Consider the following 14,404-nt stretch of genomic DNA (forward strand, 5'->3'; position numbering starts at 1 on the left):
TGCAGTGACACTGACATGGTGGTGGTGTGTTAGTGTGTGTTGTGCTGGTATGAGTGGATCAGACACAGCAGCGCTGATGGAGTTTTTAAACACCTCACTGTAACTGCTGGACTGGGAATGGTCCACCAAGCATCCCATGACCACAGATGAAGGTCTAGAAGATGACCGACTCAAACAGCAGCAATAGATGAGCGATCGTCTCACTGTGACTTCACATCTACAAGGTGAACCAACTAGGTAGGAGTGTCTAATAGGGTGGACGGTGAGTGGACACGGTATTTAAAAACTCCAGCAGCGCTGCTGTGTCTGATCCACTCATACCAGCACGACACACACTAACACACCACCACCATGTCAGTGTCACTGCAGTGCTGAGAATCATCCACCACCTAAATAATACCTGCTCTGTGGGGGTCCTGACCATTGAAGAACAGGGTGAAAGCAGGCCAAAAAAGTATGTAGAGAAACAGATGGACTACAGTCAGTGATTGTAGAACTACAAAGTGCTTCTATATGGTAAGTTCATATGCGTGTGAAGGCAATATAGTGTATGAGCGTTGTATTAGCCAAATCACTGGCTGTGTTCCAAATTACTCTTGGCTGTAGATGTAGTGGACTAGAATACGCTATTAGTCGGCTGCGTATGAATTATGCCAAGTATGCAGGGAGAGTGGGCGTGTTCATGTTCAGGCTCCGCCCAATATTCACAACACCGACTCCGCCTTCGGATTTGCGTCCGCTGATAACGGTAGCATCTCTATCCAGTGTAAACAAACGAGGTTATTTACTGTATGTTTACCGGGTTAAATAATCAGACTTGTGTTTATAATGTTATAAGTACATGTTATATATATATATATTTATATATATCTTAAAGCTTAGCAGGCTTTCTGTCGGCCCGACAGCATTGATGATGCTTGCACTATTAAAAGGATCCATCATGACGGATTGCCGGTGCTGGGATGCGGCCAGTAGGAAAAGCTACGAGGAGCTGTTTGATAAACTGGACACGAATAAAGATGGTAAAGTGGATGTCGTAGAGCTCCGGGCAGGTCTCTTAGCCATGGGCATTGCCCTCCGTACTGGTGCGGCTCAGGTAAGGTTGGACGAATTTATCCCAGCATGCATTTCGTCTGCACTGACAGTCAGTCATTGACACATGAGAGGACCAGTCCACTTAAGGCCACTTTTAGTCATTCAGATACTGGAAGGATGCTGATGCACTGTATACACTGTAATGACAGTTCATGTTGTAACCTAGTTGTTCATCTAAAGGTCATTGGTTCAAGCCCCACCACTGCCAGGTTGTCACTGTTGGGCCCTTAAGCAAGGCCCTTAACCTTTAATTGCTTAGACAGTATACAGTACTGTAAGTCGCTTTGGATGAACATTAATACCACCTCCTTGTTTCTACACTCACTGTCCATTTTATCAGCTCCACTTACCACATAGAAGCATCTTGTAGTTCTACAATTACTGACTGTAGTCCATCTGTTTCTTTACATACTTTCTTAGCCTGCTTTCACTCTGTTCTTCAATGGTCAGAACCCCTACAGGACCACCACAGAGCAGGTATTATTTAGGTAGTGGATCATTCTCAGCACTGCAGTGACACGGTGGTGGTGTGTTAGTGTGTGTTGTGCCTATTAGACACTCCTACCTAGTTGGTCCACCTCGTAGATGTAAAGTCACAGTTCGTTCATAGACGATCGTTCATCTATTGCTGCTGTTTGAGTCGGTCATCTTCTAGACCTTCATCAGTGGTCACAGGACGCTGCCCACGGGGTGCTGTTGGCTGGATATTTTTGGTTGGTGGACTATTCTCAGTCCAGCAGTGACAGTGAGGTGTTTAAAAAACTTTATCCACTCATACCAGAACAACACACACTAACACACAACCACCATGTCAGTGTCACTGCAGTGCTGAGAATGATCCATCACCTAAATAATACCTGCTCTGTAGTGGTCCTGGGAGAGTCCTGACCATTGAAGAACAGCATGAAAGGGGGGTAACAGAGCATGCAGAAAAACAGATGGACTACAGTCAGTAATTGTAGAACTACAAAGTGCTTCTATGGTAAGTGGAGCTGATAAAATGGACAGTGAGTGCAGAAATAAGGAAATAAGGAGGTGGTTTTAATGTTATGGCTGATCAGTGTATATAAAGCAATAATTTAAAATCAAGTAACATCAGTGCCTGACCTCATGAATGCTCTATTGACTGAATAGGCACAGATTTCCACAGACAAACTCTAAAATCTGGGAAATCTGGAAAATAAGTAAAATTGAAGGCTGTTAAAGTCGCCAAAGGTAGTAGCTGCATAATAATACCCATGGTTTTGGAATGGGATGGCTATTATAAAAGCTATTATAGCTATCATAAGTGTCCACATACTTTTGAGCCATATAGTGTTTGTCAGCACCTCGTTTTTTACATTTACATTTTCAGCATTTAGCAGACGCCTTTATCCAAAGCGACTTACAGTACAGTATACAGTATACAGTCTCAGCAATTGAGGGTTAAGGGCCTTGCTCAAGGGCCCAACAGCAGCAACCTGGCAGTGGTGGGGCTTGAACCAGTGACCTTCTGACTACTAGTTCAGTACTTTAACCACCAGGCTACAACTGCCTAAATTTTTGTACTAAATAAAATATCACTGCTCCATAAGCAAATTATGCTTGGGAAAACTAAATAAACTCCATAAATAAAAAGCTAATGTTTATTTTAAAGTAAAAGTGCATACTTTACTTTTATTAAATCTTAGTGGAATTTGAGTAAGAAATAAGAAAGGTGATGTAACACAGTGGTAAACATGCCTCTGTCCCAACATGGCTGTTTTGCAGATATAAAATTCTGCATTTGTTTATATTTACACAATAAAGATGCAGAAAATGAGAATTAATACTTTATTGATTCATATGATATTATATATTAACCATAAGAATCCTGGTGTTATATCCTACAATCTGTCCTGTTTTTTGCAAAGCTTTACTTCCTCCTAGACTGAAGAAATGCATTGGTACCCTTCTTTTAAAATTCCCAACACACATTTATGGAAACTGCACGGATGAGGTTCTTACTTTTGGCTGCCAAATCTGGTCTAGTGAACATCCTTATTCTCCTGGATCTTACTGCAGCGTTCAGTGATACGCTGCTGCATAGGTTGGAGACCTGGACTGGTATAACAGATGTGGCAATAGCTTGGCTTCAATCCTATTTCACTAGTAGGCAACAGTTTGTCTCTAGGCAGTTTTAGGTCTGATATCCTATCTGTCCCTTTTGGTGTCCCCCAGGGCTTGGTTCTTGGTCCTCTTCTTTTTATCATTTATCTGCTAAAACTTGGCGACATCATCCAACAGCATGGCGTGCAGTTTCACTGCTATGCGGCATAACTCCCAAGCTGAAAAATCTCCATTGGCTCCCTGTTCAATATTACACACAGTACAAAATATTTCTCTTGGTATATGAATCTTTATATGGTCTTGTAGATTAAATTATATTATTAATATTATTATTTAAAGATTAAAGATTATTTACACATTTCTAGAATTGGAAAAATCCATCTCTTCCATGGACGAAAATCCACTGTTCCACAGTAAAGGGGTACCAACTCATTAACATATTAATGCTTATGATACTAGAATGCAGTGTTTTGGTGTCCACATAGATTCTTCTCTGTGTTTAATGATCTGCATTTCTTGACAGAAAATACTCGCCACTGGAGACAAAAACAAGGATGGCCTGCTTGACTTCAGCGAGTTTGCCAGATACCTAAAGGAGCACGAGAAGAAACTGTGGCTTACATTTAAGAGCCTGGACAAGAATAATGATGGTAATATGCTTGGCATTGATCAGGTTTGCAGTGGTGCAGTTCGCTCATAGCCGTTTGATAAGTGTCGTAAGTGGGTGCTAATGGTGCCTATAGAGGAGGAGCAAATCAAACCTCACATGGTGCATAACGTTTTGCATTTAAATAAAACTCACCACAGAGGCAGAGACGGCATCTAATGTGTGTTAATTAACTTTATGTGCAATTACATTAGAGATGGGCACAGGGGGCAGAAAATGGTCTTTATCACATACACAGTATTACAAAGGGTGTCCAAATACTTACATAGTGTGTATGTAGACCGATCAGCCATAACATTAAAACCACCTCCTTTCTACACTCACTGTCCATTTTATCAGCTCCACTTACCATATAGGAGCACTTTATAGACCTACAATTACTGACTGTAGTCCATCTGTTTCTCTGCATACTTTTTTAGCCTGCTTTCACCCTGTTCTTCAATGGTCAGGACCCCCACAGCACCAGGTATTATTTAGGTGGTGGATCATTCTCCACCAACCAAAAATATCCAGCTAACAGCGCCCCATGGGCAGCGTCCTGTGACCACTGATGATCGTCTCTGACTTTACATCTACAAGGTGGACCAACTAGGTAGGAGTGTCTAATAGAGTGGACACAGTATTTAAAAACTCCAGCAGAATTGCTGTGTCTTATACACTCATACCAGCACAACACACACTAACACACCACCACCATGTCAGTGTCACTGCAGTACTGAGAATCATCCACCACCTAAATAATACCTGCTCTGTGGTGGTCCTGTGGGGGTCCTGACCATTGAAGAACAGGGTGAAAGCAGGCTAAAAAAGTATGTAGAGAAACAGATGGACTACAGTCAGTAATTGTAGAATTACAAAGTGCTTCTATATGGTAAGTGGAGCTGATAAAATGGACAGTGAGTGTAAAAACAAGGAGGTGGTTTTAATGTTATGGCTGATCGGTGTATGAGGCCCATGTGTATAATTTTGTAGTTTTATATTGTTTATTTTTGGCACTATGGTTGCATTGACTTTGTGTTTCTTTATCAAACTCAGACTGCAGTGTTGATGTTTGCTGTATTTCTTTGTCTACTGTTCCTAGGTCATCTGGATGCCTGTGAGATCAAACAGTCACTGGCTGAGTTGGGAATGGACATATCTTCAGAATCAGCACTGAAAATCCTACAGAGGTCAGATATGTACAACATTCATAAGGTGGCTCAGTGGGTAGCACTTTCGCCTTACAGCAAGAAGGTCCTGGGTCCAATTTATGTCTGTGTGGGTTTCCTTCGGGAGCTCCGGTTTCCGCCTACAGTCCAGTACAGACGTGCAAGTGAGACGAATTGGAGAAAATTGTCCATGACTGCGTTTGATATTAAGCTTGAACTGATTAATCTTGTGTAACCAGTAAGGTCACCTGTCTGATGAGGACTAAAAATAAGGGAGCTGTTGTATTTGTTCTGCAGTATTGACAGTGACGGAACCATGACCGTGGACTGGAACGAGTGGAGAGAGCACTTTCTGTTCAACCCTGCTACCGACCTGGAGGAAATTATTCGATACTGGAAGCACTCCTCGGTCAGTTTATGTTTTACTGAATATTGTTAAACTGATACTTGTGGTCAATAATGTTGTCTTAGTACTTTTTAAGTGAAGAAATGCATTGTTGGTAGTGTAGTTTTAGCAACATGATTAAAATAGCCATTGAGAAGGCATGTATCAGTGCCGGAGGTGTGCTGTACATCACTTAGCACTTTGTAGTTCTACAATTACTGCCAGTAGTCCATCTGTTTCTCTGCATACTTTGTTAGCCCCCTTAATGCTGTTCTTTAATGGTCAGGACCCCCACAGGACCACTACAGAGTAGGTATTATTCGGGTGGTGGGTCATTCTCAGCACTGCAGTGACACTGACATGGTGGTGGTGTGTTAATGTGTGTTGTACTGGTGTGTTGTGGTGAGTTTTTAAACACCTCACTCTCACTGCTGGACTGAGAATAGTCCACCAACCAAAAATATCCAGCCAACAGCGCCCCGTGGGCAGCATCCTGTGACCACTGATGAAGGTCTACAAGATGACCGACTCAAACAGCACCAATAGATGAGCGATCTGTCTGACTTTACATCTATAATGTGGACCAACTAGGTAGGAGTGTCTAATAGAGTGGACAGTGAGTGGACACGGTATTTAAAAACTCCAGCAGCGCTGCTGTGTCTGGTCCACTCATACCAGCACAACACACACTAACGCACCACCACCATGTCAGTGTCACTGCAGTGCTGAGAATCATCCACCACCTAAATAATACCTGCTCTGTGGTGGTCCTGACCACTGAAGAACAGGGTGAAAGCAGGCTAAAAAAGTATGCAGAGAAACAGATGGACTACACTCAGTAATTGTAGAACCAGAAAGTGCTTCTATATGGTAAGTGGAGCTGATAAAATGGACAGTGAGTGTAGAAACGAGGTGGTTTTAATGTTATGGCTGATCAGTATATACTCTATATATATTTATATATAGGATTGGTGCTCTGGTGTTATACTGTAGTACATAATAAACATTCTGCTGTCTATTTACTTTTGACCAAATACATTTGACCAAATAACTTCTCTATTGTCAGCATTATACTTTATGCCTCCCTAAGTTAGCAGCTGGACATTGGTGATAATCTCGCCGTTCCCGATGAATATACAGTCGAGGAGAAGATCACTGGCGGTTGGTGGAAACAGCTGGTCGCCGGGGCAACAGCTGGAGCAGTCTCTCGGACAGGCACCGCCCCTCTGGACAGAATTAAGGTTTTAATGCAGGTATGCACGTTTGATTGTATTACTTTTATTACTGGTACCTGCCTGCTGTGTAAATGTAATGTTGTGCTATAGGTTTTGCATAATGATTAGCCTAAATTTGAATCTTAGGTTCATGCATCCAGGTCAAATCAAATTACTCTGGTCGGTGCATTCACCCGGATGCTTAAGGAAGGAGGAGTGACGTCTCTGTGGAGGGGAAACGGCCTTAATGTTTTGAAAATCGCCCCTGAGACTGCCATCAAATTCATGGCATATGAACAGGTATGCTCTAAAGATCTACAACCCCAAATTAGAAAAAGTTGGGACAGTATGGAAAATGCGAATAATAAACAAACACAGAGTTTCTTACATTTACTTTGACTTTTATTTCATTGCAGACAAGATGAACCTGAAATATTTCATGTTTTGTCTGCTCAACTTTATTTCATTTGTTAATAAACATCCATTCCTACATTTTAGGCCTGCAACACATTCCAAAAAAAGTTGGGACAGTAAAGCATTTACCACTTTGTAATGTTGCCATTCCTTTTCACCACATCTAAAAGACGTTTTGGCACCGAGGAGACCGAGTGATTTAGTGTTTCAGCTTTTATTTTGTCTCATTCTTCCTGCAAACACGTCTTAAGATATGCAACAGTACGGGGTCGTCGTTGTCGCATTTTTTGTTTCATAATTCTCCACACATCCTCTATTGGGGACAGCTCGTTTTTGTCTTTGGTCCGGAGCACACGGCGTCTATTTTTTCCAAAATAGACCTGGAATGCTGATTCATCTGACCACAATACACGTTTCCACTGTGTGATGGTCCATCCTAGATTCCTCCGAGCCCAGAGAAGTCGACGCCGCTCCTGGACGTGGTTAACATAAGGCTTCTTTTTATGCACAGTAAAGTTTTAAGTGGTATTTGTGCATGTAACTCTGTATTTTCGTGCTTGACGAAGGTTTGCCAGAGTAATCCCTCACCCATGTGGTTATATCAGCTATTGTTGAGTGGCGGTTCTTGATGCAGTGCCGTCTGAGGGATGGAAGATCACGGGCGTTCAGGTTAAACTTGCACCCTTGGCCTTTATGCCTGATATTCCTTTCGATTCCTTGAATGGTTTAATGATATTATGCACTGTAGAGGGAGAAATATGCAAATCCCTTCCAATCTTTCTTTGAGGTTCATTGTTTTTAAACACTTAAGTCATTTCCCCACACATTTGTTGACAAACTGGAGATCATCTGATCATCATTGCTCATTAAAGACTCTAGGGTTTGGGTTAGGGTTAGGGTTCGTGGATTCTGCTTTTTATTAATAATTTTTGCCCCCGTCCCAACTTTGGAATTTGGAATGTGTTGCAGGCCTGAAATGCAGGAATGGATGTTTATTAACAAATGAAATTAAGTTGGGCAGACAAAACATGAAATATCTCAGGTTCATCCTGTCTGCAATCAAATAAAAGTCAAAGTAAATGTAAGGGACACTGCATTTTTATTTTATTTGCATTTTCCATACTGTCCCAACTTTTTCTGATATGAAATGCCCTAACTTCATTTTATTCAAATGTACTTTAAGTAGTCCAACCCTTGTTTTTTTCCTTTAGTATAAGAAGTATCTCTCACCAGAAAAGGATAAAATACAGACTGCACAGAGATTCATGGCCGGATCTTTAGCTGGAGCCACAGCACAGACCGCCATTTACCCTATGGAGGTAAATACCACGGTATTCCAAGTCTAAAAGTGATCTGTATAGTTTCTATATTAGACTATCTAATGTGCTTTTACTTCCAGGTAGTGAAGACTAGACTGACTCTGAGAAGTACCGGACAGTATTCAGGAATTGTCGACTGTGCCAGGATGATCCTGAAAAAAGAGGGCATCAAGACTTTCTATAAAGGTTACGTGCCTAACTTGCTGGGCATCATTCCTTACGCTGGCATTGACCTGGCTGTTTACGAGGTAAAGTCACGTAGTCTACTCCAAGAGTAGACCCAACAACCCTTGCACACGACGATCAGCCATAACATTAAAACCACCTCCTTGTTTCTACACTCACCATCCATTTTATCAGCTCCACTTACCACATAGAAGCACTTTGTAGTTCTTCAATTACTGACTGTAGTCCATCTGTTTCTCTACATACTTTTTTAACCTGCTTTCACCCTTTTCTTCAATGGTCAGGACTCTCCCAGGACCACCACAGATCAGGTATTATTTAGGTTGTGGATCATTCTCAGCACTGCAGTGACACTGACATGGTGGTGGTGTGTTAATGTGCTGGTATGAGTGGATCAGACACAGCAGCGCTGCTGGAGTTTGTAAATACCGTGTCCACTCACTGTCCACTCTATTAGACACTCCTACCTAGTTGGTTCACCTTGTAGATGTAAAGTCAGAGACGATCGCTCATCTATTACTGCTGTTTAAGTTGGTCATCTTGTAGACCTTCATCAGTGGTCACAGGATGCTGTTGGCTGGATATTTTTGATTGGTGGACTATTCTCAGTCCAGCAGTGACAGTGAGGTGTTTCAAAACTTCATCAGCGCTGCTGTGTTCTATCCACTCATACCAGCACAACACACACTAACACACCACCACGTGTCAGTGTCACTGCAGTGCTTAGAATGATCCACCACCTAAATAATACCTGCTCTGTGGTGGTCCTGTGGGGGTCCTGACCATTGAAGAACAGCATGAAAGGGGGCTAACAAAGTATGCAGAGAAACAGATGGACAACAGTCAGTAATTGTAGAACTAGAAGTGCTCCTATATGGTAAGTGGAGCTGATAAAATGGACTGTTAGTGTAGAAACAAGGAGGTGGTTTTAATGTTATGGCTGAACAGTGTATGTATATATAATAACTCTGTATATATGTGTGTATATACTGTATATATATATATATACAGTGTATCACAAAAGTGAGTACACCCCTCACATTTCTGCAGATATTTAAGTATATCTTTTCATGGGACAACACTGACAAAATGACACTTTGACACAATGAAAAGTAGTCTGTGTGCAGCTTATATAACAGTGTAAATTTATTCTTCCCTCAAAATAACTCAATATACAGCCATTAATGTCTAAACCACCAGCAACAAAAGTGAGTACACCCCTTAGTGAAAGTTCCTGAAGTGTCAATATTTTGTGTGGCCACCATTATTTCCCAGAACTGCCTTAACTCTCCTGGGCATGGAGTTTACCAGAGCTTCACAGGTTGCCACTGGAATGCTTTTCCACTCCTCCATGACGACATCACGGAGCTGGCGGATATTCGAGACTTTGCACTCCTCCACCTTCCGCTTGAGGATGCCCCAAAGATGTTCTATTGAGTTTAGGTCTGGAGACATGCTTGGCCAGTCCATCACCTTTACCCTCAGCCTCTTCAATAAAGCAGTGGTCGTCTTAGAGGTGTGTTTGGGGTCATTATCATGCAGGAACACTGCCCTGCGACCCAGTTTCCGGAGGGAGGGGATCATGCTCTGCTTCAGTATTTCACAGTACATATTAGAGTTCATGTGTCCCTCAATGAAATGTAACTCCCCAACACCTGCTGCACTCATGCAGCCCCAGACCATGGCATTCCCACCACCATGCTTGACTGTAGGCATGACACACTTATCTTTGTACTCCTCACCTGATTGCCGCCACACATGCTTGAGACCATCTGAACCAAACAAATTAATCTTGGTCTCATCAGACCATAGGACATGGTTCCAGTAATCCATGTCCTTTGTTGACATGTCTTCAGCAAACTGTTTGCGGGCTTTCTTGTGTAGAGACTTCAAAAGAGGCTTCCTTCTGGGGTGACAGCCATGCAGACCAATTTGATGTAGTGTCCGGCGTATGGTCTGAGCACTGACAGGCTGACCCCCCACCTTTTCAATCTCTGCAGCAATGCTGACAGCACTCCTGCACCTATCTTTCAAAGACAGCAGTTGGATGTGACGCTGAGCACGTGCACTCAGCTTCTTTGGACGACCAACGCGAGGTCTGTTCTGAGTGGACCCTGCTCTTTTAAAACGCTGGATGATCTTGGCCACTGTGCTGCAGCTCAGTTTCAGGGTGTTGGCAATCTTCTTGTAGCCTTGGCCATCTTCATGTAGCGCAACAATTCGTCTTTTAAGATCCTCAGAGAGTTCTTTGCCATGAGGTGCCATGTTGGAACTTTCAGTGACCAGTATGAGAGAGTGTGAGAGCTGTACTACTAAATTGAACACACCTGCTCCCTATGCACACCTGAGACCTAGTAACACTAACAAATCACATGACATTTTGGAGGGAAAATGACAAGCAGTGCTCAATTTGGACATTTAGGGGTGTAGTCTCTTAGGGGTGTACTCACTTTTGTTGCCGGTGGTTTAGACATTAATGGCTGTATATTGAGTTATTTTGAGGGAAGAATAAATTTACACTGTTATATAAGCTGCACACAGACTACTTTTCATTGTGTCAAAGTGTCATTTTGTCAGTGTTGTCCCATGAAAAGATATACTTAAATATCTGCAGAAATGTGAGGGGTGTACTCACTTTTGTGATACACTGTATATATATATATATATATATATGTGCTTCCTGCTACTTCCAGAGTCTGAAGAATGCCTGGCTGTCGCACTACGCCCGTGACACTGCCAACCCCGGAGTCCTGGTCCTGCTTGGCTGTGGCACAGTCTCCAGCACATGTGGGCAGCTGGCCAGTTACCCTCTGGCTCTCATACGCACCCGCATGCAGGCACAAGGTAGGTCCTGTGTCCCTTTTAAAAGCCCTGTGGAGTTCAGAGAGCCTCTCTTGAATGCTTAATAGAGGGTGAATGTGTTATCATGCCGCCCTAGTGTGAGGATGAGCTAGCGATGATGCAGACATGGCATTTCGGGAGGCATTTAGAGAGCTGGGGTTTGGCAGCTTAGCGAACGCGGGGGCACGTCGGTATGAAAGGTGACAATGTCTGTTTTTCCAAGCTGTCTTTAGGAATAATTAAATAAAAAAAGTGCTTTTTTAATTATTTTATATATACACTGATCAGCCATAACATTAAAACCACCTCTTTGTTTCTACACTCACTGTCCATTTATCAGCTCCACTTACCATACAGAAGCACTTTGTAGTTCTACAATTACTGACTGTAGTCCATCTATTTCTCTGCATGCTTTGTTAGCCCCCTTTCATGCTGTTCTTCAATGGTCAGGACTCTCCCAGGACCACTACAGAGCAGGTATTATTTAGGTGGTGGATCATTCTCAGCACTGCAGTGACACTGACAGGGTGGTGGTGTGTTAGTGTGTGTTGTGCTGGTATGAGTGGATAAGACACAGCAGCGCTGCTGGAGTTTTAAAACACCTCACTGTCAGTGCTGGACTGAGAATAGTCCACCAACCAAAAATATCCAGCCAACAGCGCCCAGTGGGCATCGTCCTGTACCCACTGATGAAGGTCTAGAAGATGACCGACTCAAACAGCAGCAATAGATGAGCGATCGTTTCTGACTTTACATCTACAAGGTGGACCAACTAGGTAGGAGTGTCTAACAGAGTGGACAGAGAGTGGACACGGTATTTAAAAACTCCAGCAGCTCTGCTGTGTCTGATCCACTCATACCAGTACAACACACACTAACACACCACCACCATGTCAGTGTCACTGCAGTGCTGAGAATGATCCAGCACCTAAATAATACCTGCTCTGTGGGGGTCCTGACCATTGAAGAACAGGGTGAAAGCAGGTCAAAAAGTATGTAGAGAAACAGACAGACTACAGTCAGTAATTGTAGAACTACAAAGTGCTCCTATATGGTAAGTGGAGCTGATAAAAATGGACAGTGGTTTTAATGTTATGGCTGATCGGTGTATATTATTTGTGTATATTGACATCTAGAAAACACATGTATGAGAATCTAACGCCGGTGTTTGTTGTGGTTGCAGCATCTTTAGGTAACTCGGAGCAGCTCACCATGCGGTCTCTGATAAAGAGCATTGTGGCAAAGGAAGGATTCTTCGGTCTCTACCGCGGCATCCTTCCCAACTTCATGAAGGTCATCCCGGCTGTGAGCATCAGCTACGTGGTGTACGAGTACACGAAATCATCGCTGGGAATCTCAAAGTGAACGTGGCCAGGCTGCGTTCACAAAATGCCGTGTAGGAAGGTTTCTGAGTCTGTTAAGCTCTTATGAAGCTTTGTGAATCAGATACTGACTGTAGCGATGTGTCGTCTGCTGAACTATTGAATCACTTATGTATTCCATACTGGTGAATCAGTAGTGTTTGGTTTGTGTGGAAACAGGGATGGAATGGTACTAGGTCAGATGCAGCTTACAATCTGCATGTTTTGTTTTAATGTATGATAGCCAAAAGTATGTAGACACACCCTTTAACTTAGTTGCCCCCCCCCCCCCCATTTTCCTACCCCCATACTACCTAGTCGTATCCAATTACCCGATTGTATTACGCTTCGTCTCTACTGATTCTGACCTCCACTCTGGCCGAAGAGAGCCATGACTAACACACGCCCCTTTGTGTATGGAGAGCCACACCCTGATCCCATTATTCCCATTCTCTGTGCAGGCACCATCTAATCAGCCAAGTTATCAGGAATCCCCTCCGGCACCCTCCCTACATAAGGGCCAATCATCATTCGTGTGGGCGCCCCGCCTGCCGGTAGCACAGCTGAGATTCGAACCGTCAAGCTCGAGATATCAGCTCTGGTGTGCTAGTGTGTTTTACCGCCGCACCACCTGAGCCCCGAGCTTTGATCTTAACCCCACTCGCCAACTTTGGGTTCAGTTGGAAAGCCTTTAGAAGAGTGAAGCCATAGGTTTGAAACAGGATGTCCAAAAAGCTTATACCCAGGTGTGCACATACTTTTGGACATTTAGTGTATTTCTTATATTTCTATTACTTATGTGCACAACATAAACCCAATAATGCCTTATGCTTGGTGATGTGGATGCAAACATTGGGCACATGTGATAAACACCTGGATAAAGGGGGGCACCAAACGCTTATTCGTCTACTACCAAGCTCACACAAAGGTACTCCAAGGGGGTATCACATGGAGCGTAGCGTGAAATTCCATACATGGTACGACTGTGTGAAAACCCACCATTGACCGGTGATAAAAAGCAGCAGGCGACTGCGAACTGAAGACCAAGGTGGTGCAAGCATCAGAGGAAGTACAATGTGGGATTGAAAATGACTAGATTGGTTAAAAGGCAAAAATAATAATAATAATAAATGTTGAATTATTCTAAATGACCTATAATGACTACTTAAAAAGTTCTGTTACCAAGTTTCGAGTTTGTAATTACCTTCTCTTAAAGTCTACGTGCACGTGTGTTATGGTGTACGAACAAACACTGTGTCCTTTCTTTCATGCTTGATAGCCTTTTTTGTGAGGTCTATCCGTATAGTAGAGACTGTCCTACTCTAGGAGTAGCACTAGTAGTAACTTTTAGTACCAAGCAACACTTGTTCTTCCAACAGTTAAAGCACCGTTTTCTGTCATTTTATTTCTTTTTCTTTTTTAAATAGCTACTTGCCAGGGTTTGTATTTAAATGTAGACTATTGTGCCTAATGGCATTGCAAGTGGGCATTGAATGACCTATCTGATGGACTTTATCGTCAGGACTGCTGGTCGACAAGACTTACCTTGTGATTGGCTTTTTTGTTGAATAAATAATATCATATCAACATTTAGTCCTAATATTTATCTTTTATATTTGCACATTTATGCTTATGAGATGATACTAGCACTTTTTCAATGAAGAAAATGAAATGATGAGTAGAAAA

General features: G+C 42.7%; 1 protein-coding gene across 1 annotated transcript; it reads left to right on the top strand.

The window, feature by feature from the left end:
- The first annotated feature begins 752 nt into the window (after nt 1–752).
- Nucleotides 753–12,995, top strand: LOC134302484 (mitochondrial adenyl nucleotide antiporter SLC25A24-like). Its single transcript, XM_062987598.1, has 11 exons — nt 753–789; nt 878–1,096; nt 3,707–3,833; nt 4,932–5,019; nt 5,296–5,407; nt 6,478–6,636; nt 6,745–6,897; nt 8,223–8,330; nt 8,411–8,578; nt 11,210–11,360; nt 12,541–12,995. The coding sequence occupies exons 2-11, from the start codon at nt 911–913 to the stop codon at nt 12,720–12,722; spliced, it is 1,434 nt and encodes a 477-aa protein (XP_062843668.1). The 5' UTR covers nt 753–789; nt 878–910; the 3' UTR covers nt 12,723–12,995.
- Nucleotides 12,996–14,404: the final 1,409 nt, after the last annotated feature.

The sequence above is a fragment of the Trichomycterus rosablanca genome, chromosome 25, assembly GCF_030014385.1.
Source record: "Trichomycterus rosablanca isolate fTriRos1 chromosome 25, fTriRos1.hap1, whole genome shotgun sequence".
Taxonomy (NCBI): Eukaryota; Metazoa; Chordata; class Actinopteri; order Siluriformes; family Trichomycteridae; genus Trichomycterus; species Trichomycterus rosablanca.

Bases quoted from the DNA above. Each gene is read 5' to 3' on its own strand.
- LOC134302484 (XM_062987598.1), top strand. From the start codon at position 911: ATGATGCTTGCACTATTAAAAGGATCCATCATGACGGATTGCCGGTGC. The intron at 1,097-3,706 runs GTAAGGTTGGAC...ATTTCTTGACAG, and splicing joins TCCGTACTGGTGCGGCTCAG to AAAATACTCGCCACTGGAGA. The intron at 11,361-12,540 runs GTAGGTCCTGTG...TTGTGGTTGCAG, and splicing joins CACCCGCATGCAGGCACAAG to CATCTTTAGGTAACTCGGAG.